This window comes from Lipophrys pholis (genome assembly GCF_963383615.2).
Source record: "Lipophrys pholis genome assembly, chromosome: 9".
Taxonomy (NCBI): Eukaryota; Metazoa; Chordata; class Actinopteri; order Blenniiformes; family Blenniidae; genus Lipophrys; species Lipophrys pholis.
Window position 1 is genome coordinate 1654893 of NC_137639.1, and position 9052 is coordinate 1663944.

At 48.8% G+C, this 9052-nt stretch overlaps 1 protein-coding gene across 4 annotated transcripts in view; it reads right to left on the bottom strand.

Annotated features, from left to right (window-relative positions):
- Positions 1-455: 455 nt before the first annotated feature.
- csad (cysteine sulfinic acid decarboxylase) overlaps positions 456-9052 on the bottom strand; it is an 18715-nt gene continuing 10118 nt past the window's right edge. For 2 of the 4 annotated variants that reach the window (XM_080471203.1, XM_080471202.1), the window contains exons 6-15: positions 7741-7856; positions 5966-6045; positions 5650-5704; positions 5315-5431; positions 5181-5245; positions 4771-4852; positions 2315-2514; positions 1058-1109; positions 894-983; positions 456-819 (exon numbers count right to left, since the gene is read on the bottom strand). In XM_080471203.1, the coding sequence (XP_080327329.1) occupies positions 646-819; positions 894-983; positions 1058-1109; positions 2315-2514; positions 4771-4852; positions 5181-5245; positions 5315-5431; positions 5650-5704; positions 5966-6045; positions 7741-7856 (1031 nt within the window). In that variant the 3' untranslated portion in view covers positions 456-645. Of the gene's footprint in view, positions 820-893; positions 984-1007; positions 1110-2314; positions 2515-4770; positions 4853-5180; positions 5246-5314; positions 5432-5649; positions 5705-5965; positions 6046-7740; positions 7857-9052 lie in introns of all 4 variants that reach the window. The other 2 variants (XM_080471205.1, XM_080471204.1) reach the window with 2 other exon arrangements.

Below are 9052 nucleotides of genomic sequence, written 5' to 3' on the forward strand. Positions count from 1 at the left end.
GGTCCCTGTGTCAGTAACTGAGGTCGAGGTGGAGCTAAACATCTGACATTTGGAGCAGGAAAAAATAGGAGGAGAGGAGGGGGAAGCCATGACTAGACAGGAGCTAATAGGAGCTAAAACAGCTAAAACAAAGCAAAAACAGAGAGAAACTGGAAGGCAATCACCTTTTCGGTTTAGGAATCCGGTTCTTTTCGTCCAGTAGTTGGGTTAAGCAGCTCACCTGCTCTGAGCTCACCAGCTCCACACAGGACTAGAAGAACATGAAGACTCCACACAGGACTAGAAGAACATGTAGACTCCACACAGGACTAGAAGAACATGAAGACTCCACACAGGACTAGAAGAACATGAAGACTCCACACAGGACTAGATGAACATGAAGACTCCACACAGGACTAGAAGAACATGAAGACTCCACACAGGACTAGAAGAACATGTAGACTCCACACAGGACTAGAAGAACATGAAGACTCCACACAGGACTAGAAGAACATGTAGACTCCACACAGTTTTCTTGAGAAGAGATCCTCAGTGAGGTTCTTCAACATGGACCAGGAGCAGCTTTTATTCAAACAGACTACAGACAAGACTAGACTCTAACCAGTCCCAGACTGTCCTGACCCAGACTCGCCGGACCCAGTCCAATCACAAGTCCTTCCCCAGATGGTGGATCTGGTCCAGGACGAAGTCCATGTCCCTCCTGCTGGTCTGAGGACTGATGATGATCATCCTGAAGAAGTTGACTCTGCCTTTGTGAGGCTGGTAGCCCATCATCATACTGCCCTCCTTCATCATACGCTCCTTTATCACCGGGGCAACCTGCAGGGGGGCAAAGAAGGTGATGAAGAGCACCATCATCATCATCACCAGGGTAATGAACCAGTGGTATTCACAGTGTGCATTTTGCTCCAGAGCTCCGGTCCTTCATCCACATTCCTCAGACTCGGTGGAAAGTACCAGAAACAAACGTTTGTATATTCAGGCTGAAAGACAGAAGCAGTTCCTACGTTATGAAACAAGTCCTGTTCACTGAATGGATCAGCTGAAACAAGCTCACGTCCATCAGCAGGCGGAATCCGTCTCGTCTCTGGATCTCTTCTGCAAGATACCTGCAGCAAAACACATTTCTACTCACATTCCAGAAATATCTGGAGTACTGCCTGAGTACTGCCCAGATCAACTGAGGTACTACAATAATAGTTATACATTTCAATTCAAACATATTAAACACATTTATTCAGTCATCAATTAATTATTCGTCCCACAATGGGGACATTTGCATATATATGATATATGGTCTAGGCTGGTCTAGACTGGACTGGAGTAGACTGGACTAGACAGTAATGGACTGGACTGGATAGCAGTGGTGTAGACTGGACTGGACTGCAGTGGTCTAGACTGGGCCAGATTGGACTGGATTGGTCTAAACTGGACTGGAGGAGACTGGACTGCAGTGATCTGGTCTGTCTAGACTGAACTGGACTGCTGTGGTCTAGACTGGACTGGACGAGACTGGACTGCAGTGGTCTAAACTGGACTGGTCTGGTCTTGACTGGACTGGTCTAGACTGAACTGGACTGCTGTGGTATAGACTGGACTGCTCTTGACTGGAATGGTCTAGACTGAACTGGACTGCTGTGGTCTAGACTGGACTGCAGTGGTCTAGACTGGACTGCAGTGGTCTAGACTGGACTGGTCTTGACTGGACTGGTCTAGACTGAACTGGACTACTGTGGTCTAGACTGGACTGGACGAGACTGGACTGCAGTGGTCTAGGCTGGACTGGACGAGACTGGACTGCAGTGGTCTGGACTGGTCTAGACTGAACTGGACTACTGTGGTCTAGACTGGACTGGACGAGACTGGACTGCAGTGGTCTAGACTGGACTGGTCTTGAGTGGACTGGACTGCAGTGGTCTAGACAGGACTGGACGAGAATAGACTGCTGTGGTCTAGACTGGACTGGTCTAGACTGGACTGGACTGCAGTGGTCTAGTCTGGACTGGACCGCAGTGGTCTGGTCTGGAATGGACTGGACTGCAGTGGTCTAGACAGGACTGGACGAGACTGGAATGCAGTGGTCCAGACTGGACTGGACGAGACTGGACTGCAGTGGTCTAGACTGGACTGAACGAGACTGGAATGCAGTGGTCCAGACTGGACTGGACGAGACTGGACCGCAGTGGTCTAGACTGGTCTAGACTGGACTGGACTGCTGTGGTCTGGACTGGACTGGACCGCAGTGGTCTAGACTAGACTGGCCTGGCCTGGCCTGGACTGTACTGCCCACCCCCCTGTGTGAGGTCAGACTGACCGGGCCATGGCGAGCGCTCGGTCCACCCTCTGCTCCAGCTGCCGGGTTCCCACAGCCTTCCACAGGAGCCAGAACTTGAAGGCGTCTGGCTTCCTGCTGCACTGGAGGGATTTGTCTCCAGTGTCGAAGCCGACGTCGTAGAACTTGTCTTGCTGGAAGAGGTAGGAGGCCTGAGCAGAGTGGCAGCGCTGCAGGAGACCCTGAGGACCAGAAGAACCATCAGTGTCTGGAGCCCCCGGCACCACAGCAGAACCCAGAGAACACCAGAGCAGAACCCCAGAGAGCAGAACCCCAGAGCGCAGAACACCAGAGAGCCGAACCCCAGAGAGTAGAACCCCAGAGAGCAGAACCCCAGAGCAGAACCCCAGAGAGCAGAACCCCAGAGAGCAGAACCCCAGAGCGCAGAACACCAGAGAGCAGAACCCCAGAGCAGAACCCCAGAGCAGAACCCCAGAGAGCAGAACCCCAGAGCGCAGAACACCAGAGAGTGGAACCCCAGAGAGTAGAACCCCAGACAGCAGAACCCCAGAGAGTAGAATCCCAGAGAGCAGAACCCCAGAGCGCAGAACACCAGAGAGTGGAACCCCAGAGAGTAGAACCCCAGACAGCAGAACCCCAGAGAGTAGAATCCCAGAGAGCAGAACCCCAGAGAGTAGAATCCCAGAGAGCAGAACCCCAGAGAGCAGAACCCCAGAGCAGAACCTCAGAGAGCAGATCCCCAGAGCAGAACCCCAGAGACTAGAACCCCAGAGAGCAGAACCCCAGAGAGTAGAATCCCAGAGAGCAGAACCCCAGAGAGCAGAACCCCAGAGAGCAGATCCCCAGAGCAGAACCCCAGACCAGAACCCCAGAGAGCAAAACCCCAGAGAGCAGAACCCAAGACCAGAACCCCAGAGAGCAGATCCCCAGACCAGAACCCCAGAGAGCAGAACCCCAGAGAGCAGAACCAGGGTCAGTCATGGCCAGTGTTGCCACAGTTACCTTGAAAAAGTAATAGTAACTCTGCTACTTTACTGATTATTTGGTTTTTGAAGTAACTAAGTTAAATTACAAGTAACTTCTCAAGGTACTTGTTCTCAAGTAACAACAGTGACTCTACAATGGTAACTCTACAATATTGACTCTACAATAGTAACACTGCAATAGTAATGTGACAATAGTGACTCTACCATAGTGACTCTACAATAGTAACTCTACAACAGTGACTACAATAGTAACGCTACTATAGTGACTGTACAATAGTGACTCTACCATAGTGACTCTACAATAGTAACTCTACAACAGTGACTCTACAATAGTAACTCTCCACTAGTGGCTCTGCAATAGTAACGCTACTATAGTGACTCTACAATAGTAACGCTACAATAGTGACTGTACAATAGTGACTCTACAATAGTAGTGCTACATTAATAACTCTACAATAGTAACTCTACAAAAGTAACTCTACAATAGTAACTCTACAAAAGTAACTCTACAATAGTAAGGCTACATTAATAACTCTACAATAGTAATGCTACATTAATAACTCTACAATAGTAGTGCTACATTAATAACTCTACAATAGTAACTCTACAATAGTAGTGCTACATTAATAACTCTACAATAGTAACTCTACAAAAGTAACTCTACAATAGTAATGCTACAATAGTGACTCTACAATAGTGACGCTACAATATTGACTCTACAATAGTAACGCTACAATAGTGACTCTACAATATTAGTGCTACATTAATAACTCTACAATAGTTACTCTACAAAAGTAACTCTACACTAGTAATGCTACAATAGTAAGGCTACAATAGTAACGCCACAAAAGCAATGCTACAATAGTGACTCTACAATAGCAATGCTACAATAGTGACGCTACAATAGTAACTGTACAATAGTGACTCTACAATAGTAGTGCTACATTAATAACTCTATAATAGTAACTCTACAAAAGTAACTCTACACTAGTAATGCTACAATAGCAATGCTACAATAGTGACTCTACAATAGTGACGCTACAATAGTAGTGCTATATTAATAACTCTATAATAGTAACTCTACAAAAGTAACTCTACAATAGTAAGGCTACAATAGTAACGCCACAAAAGCAATGCTACAATAGTAACTCTACAATAATAACTCTACAATAGTGACTCTACAATAGTGATGCTACAATAGGGACTCTACAATAGTGATGCTACAATAGTGACTCTACAATAGTAACTGTACAATAGTGACTCTACAATAGTAGTGCTACATTAATAACTCTATAATAGTAACTCTACAAAAGTAACTCTACAATAGTAATGCTACAATACCAACTCTACAATAGTTATTCTACAATAGTAGTGCTACAATACCAACTCTACAATAGTTATTCTACAATAGTAGTGCTACAATACCAACTCTACAATAGTAGTGCTACAATACCAACTCTACAATAGTAGTGCTACAATAGTAGACCTCACCGTTCGGTCTCTGACCAAGAAGGCGGAGCACTGCAGACACACCATCAGCATCTTGTGAGGATTCCAGGACACCGAATTTGCTCTGACCCGACACACAGAGAGACAGCGAGTCATCCCTCCATCATCTCTATCATCTCTCCGTTATCACAGAGCACTGAGGCCACGTTCACACGTCCCCGCGTTTCACAAGAACTGATATTTCCCTCCACGTTTACAAAAAACTCTTCACTGACTCAGACCCTCATATCCACCTGGTTCAGAGCTGCTATGAGCAGCCAGACCTGCAGGGGGCAGTGTAACGAGAAGCATGAAGCCATGATAGCCAATCAGAATCAGAGAAAAAGCACCACGTCACTAATTGTGATGTAAAGCTCCGCCTCCCGTATTTAGGAGTGTATTGGGACGTTTACCTGTTGATGCCCTTCAACAGGTGTTTGTGTTTCTTCGACATGAGAGCTGCTCCTCCCCAACACGCCTGGGAAACATTAGGATCAATACCAGGACTGATTGATTACTGATCGACCAGCAAACCGACTGAACCCACGTCCACATGCAGCCACAGGCTGTGCTGCTCACAGATGTCAGCAATGTCCTCCAGCGGGTCGAAGGCTCCGAGCACCGTGGTTCCCGCCGTGGCGTTGACCATGAAGGGAACGGCACCCTGGGAAGACACATCCCGTGTACACGTCGTTTACACGTCATTTACACGTCAACAACACATCGTTTACATGTCAACAACACATAGTTTACACGTCAACAACACATCGTTTACACGTCAACAACACGTGGTGTTTCCAGTGTCTTCGGCACCGCCGGGTGTAAACAGAGCCTGAATCTGTGGCGTTCCTTCTTCACGGGGTCAAAGGTCAGCGGTCTCACCCGGCCTTTAGCTTTCTGGATCAGCTCCTCCAGAGCAGACGGGATCATCTTTCCTCTGAAACACAAAACGTGTCATGAAGGAGGATTTTAGTTTCTATCACTCACTGACCACTGGTTGAATGGCGCTGCCAGCATTTTAATTCTACTTTTGATATCTACTTACTTAATGAAAAATATCTGAAAATTCATTTCAGTCCACATCATAAAGTTTTTTATTTTCTTGATCGGTGGAAGTTAGTGGACAATGGATTACCACGTTATAAGAGAAAGAAATGACTTTATTTATTTGAACTGGTCGAACTGAGAGGAAAATTACCTTTCATCTGACGGAACCACAGAAACATTGTTGGTGCCGATTCCCAGCAGGGCTGCTGCTTTGGAGATGGAGTAATGACACTGAAAGAGACATGGATGGGTGGATGGGTGGACTGACTGACTGATGGAGGGACTGACGGAGGGACTGACGAACTGACGGACTGACTGACGGAGGGACTGATGGAGGGACTGACGAACTGACGGACTGACTGATGGACTGACGGACGGACTGACTGACGGAGGGACTGATGGACTGACGGACTGACGGACTGACTGACGGATTGACTAACGGACTAACGAACTGACGGAGGGACTGACGGAGGGACTGACACTCAGAGTTTCACAGTCCCCATCACAAACACCCCATAAAACATCCGTCTTCACTCAGGCTTTCCAATAGATAACAGAGCTGCTGCTTTATTATTTTCCCTTTAAGCCATTTTCAACAGTTGTTGATGTTTGTGTTTATTTACATTATTGATCCCTGAGCTCGGCCTTGTGTCTGAATGGGGCATTTAAATTAACTGGATGCAGCTAGTCAATAATTCTTCAGGTCTTCAGTGAAGGTCATTGATTCAAGGGAAAACAGCTTGAATCACTGGTTCAGCACTGAATGCCTTAATGCCAAGCCTGTCAATCATCATTGATTATTGATTCAATCAGTGATTTTGCTTATTGCTCATCATGGGACAATAGAGAAGAGTTATGGATCAATACTTTCTATTACAGGAAGAATGTTTGCTGGAATTATTAAAGTCAGAATTAAGTTTCCTAAAGAATCCATCACCCTTTTGTGTTGTTGATTGTGTTCAGTCAGTGGTTGTGTTCAGTCAGTGGTTGTGTTCAGTCAGTAGTTGTGTTCAGTCAGTATTTGTGTTCAGTTAGTGGTTGTGTTCAGTCAGTGGTTGTGTCCATTCAGTAGTTGTGTTCATTCAGTGTTTGTGTTCAGTCAGTGGTTGTGTTCAGTCAGTGGTTGTGTTCAGTTAGTGGTTGTGTTCAGTCAGTAGTTGTGTTCAGTTAGTGGTTGTGTTCAGTCAGTGGTTGTGTCCAGTCAGTGGTTGTGTTCAGTCAGTAGTTGTGTTCAGTCAGTAGTTGTGTTCAGTTAGTGGTTGTGTTCAGTCAGTGGTTGTGTTCAGTCAGTAGTTGTGTTCAGTCAGTAGTTGTGTTCAGTCAGTGGTTGTGTTCAGTCAGTGGTTGTGTCCAGTCAGTGGTTGTGTTCAGTCAGTGTTTGTGTTCAGTCAGTGGTTGTGTCCAGTCAGTGGTTGTGTCCAGTCAGTGGTTGTGTTCAGTCAGTGGTTGTGTTCAGTCAGTAGTTGTGTTCAGTCAGTGGTTGTGTCCAGTCAGTGGTTGTGTTCAGTCAGTGGTTGTGTTCAGTCAGTAGTTGTGTTCAGTCAGTGGTTGTGTCCAGTCAGTGGTTGTGTTCAGTCAGTGGTTGTGTTCAGTCAGAGGTTGTGTTCAGTCAGTGGTTGTGTTCAGTCAGTAGTTGTGTTCAGTCAGTAGTTGTGTTCAGTCAGTGGTTGTGTTCAGTCAGTGGTTGTGTTCAGTCAGTAGTTGTGTTCAGTCAGTGGTTGTGTTCAGTCAGTGGTTGTGTTCAGTCAGTAGTTGTGTTCAGTCAGTGGTTGTGTTCAGTCAGAGGTTGTGTTCAGTCAGTGGTTGTGTTCAGTCAGTGGTTGTATTCAGTCAGTGGTTGTGTTCAGTCAGTGGTTGTGTTCAGTCAGTGGTTGTATTCAGTCAGTGGTTGTGTTCAGTGTTGGTAGGAGCGCTTCATCTGCTCACCTCCTGTGAAGTGAAGAGAACGAGCTGCGGCGCGGCGGCCAGGCCGAGCTCCTTGATGTCGGGACAGTGGTGGAACCGTGCCAAGTTCACAGCGTACATGTTGGACATGGAGCCGCCTGGAAGGAGGGAAGGAGGGAGGAAGGGAGGGATGATGGGTCAGAGAGGTAGGGATGGAGGGAGGGAGGACGGGTCAGAGAGGGAGGGTGGGAGGAAGGGAGGGGGGGATAATGGTCAGAGAGGGAGGGAGGGGAGGACGGGGGGATAATGGGTCAGAGAGGGAGGGATGGAGGGAGGGAGGATGGGTCAGAGAGGGAGGGAGGGATGAAGGGAGGGATGATGGGTCAGAGAGGGGGGGATGGAAGGAGGGAGGATGGGTCAGAGAGGTAGGGATGGAGGGAGGGAGGACGGGTCAGAGAGGGAGGGAGGGAGGAAGGGAGGGGGGGATAATGGTCAGAGAGGGAGGGAGGGGAGGACGGGGGGATAATGTGTCAGAGAGGGTGGGAAGGAGGAAGGGAGGGATGATGGGTCAGAGAGGGAGGGATGATGGGTCAGAAAGGGAGGGATGGAGGGAGGAAGGACAGGTCAGAGAGGGAGGGAGGGAAGAAGGGGGGATGATGGGTCAGAGGGGGGGGGATGGAGGGAGGGAGGACGGGTCAGAGAGGGAGGGAGGGGAGGAAGGGAGGGGTTAATGGGTCAGAGAGGGAGGGAGGGAGGGGAGGAAGGGAGGGATAATGGGTCAGAGAGGGAGGGAATGAGGAAGGGGGGGAGGAAAGGGGGATAATGGGTCAGAGAGGGAGGGGGGGAGGAAGGGGGAGAGGAAAGGGGGATAATGGGTCAGAGAGGGAGGGAGGGGAGGAAGGGGGGCGGGTGAGAGCGGGAGGGAGAGAGGGAGGAAGGGAGGAAGGGAGGGGTAATGGGTCAGAGAGGGAGGGATAATGGGTCAGACAGGGAGGGAGGGAGGGAGGTAGGGAAGGTGGGAGAAAGGAAGGGATATTTGGTCAGAGAGGGAGGGATGGAGGGAGGGAGGACGGGTCAGAGAGGGAGGGAGGAAGGGAGGGAGGACAGGTCAGAGTGGGAGGGAGAGAGGGAGGGAGGGTCAGAGAGAAAGGGAGGGAGGGAGGGAGGACAGGTCAGAGAGGGAGGGAGGGAGGTTAAAGAGAAGGCAGTAATCAGTGATCTATTCACAAACACCCAGCCGAGCCTTCGCTCTTCCTGGTCTGGGGGTGGGGGGTGGGGGGGGGGGGGGGGGGGTATGGTTGGCTTGGGATTGGGGGGCTCCCAGCCCACTCGGCCCTTCATCTTTCCCTTGTGG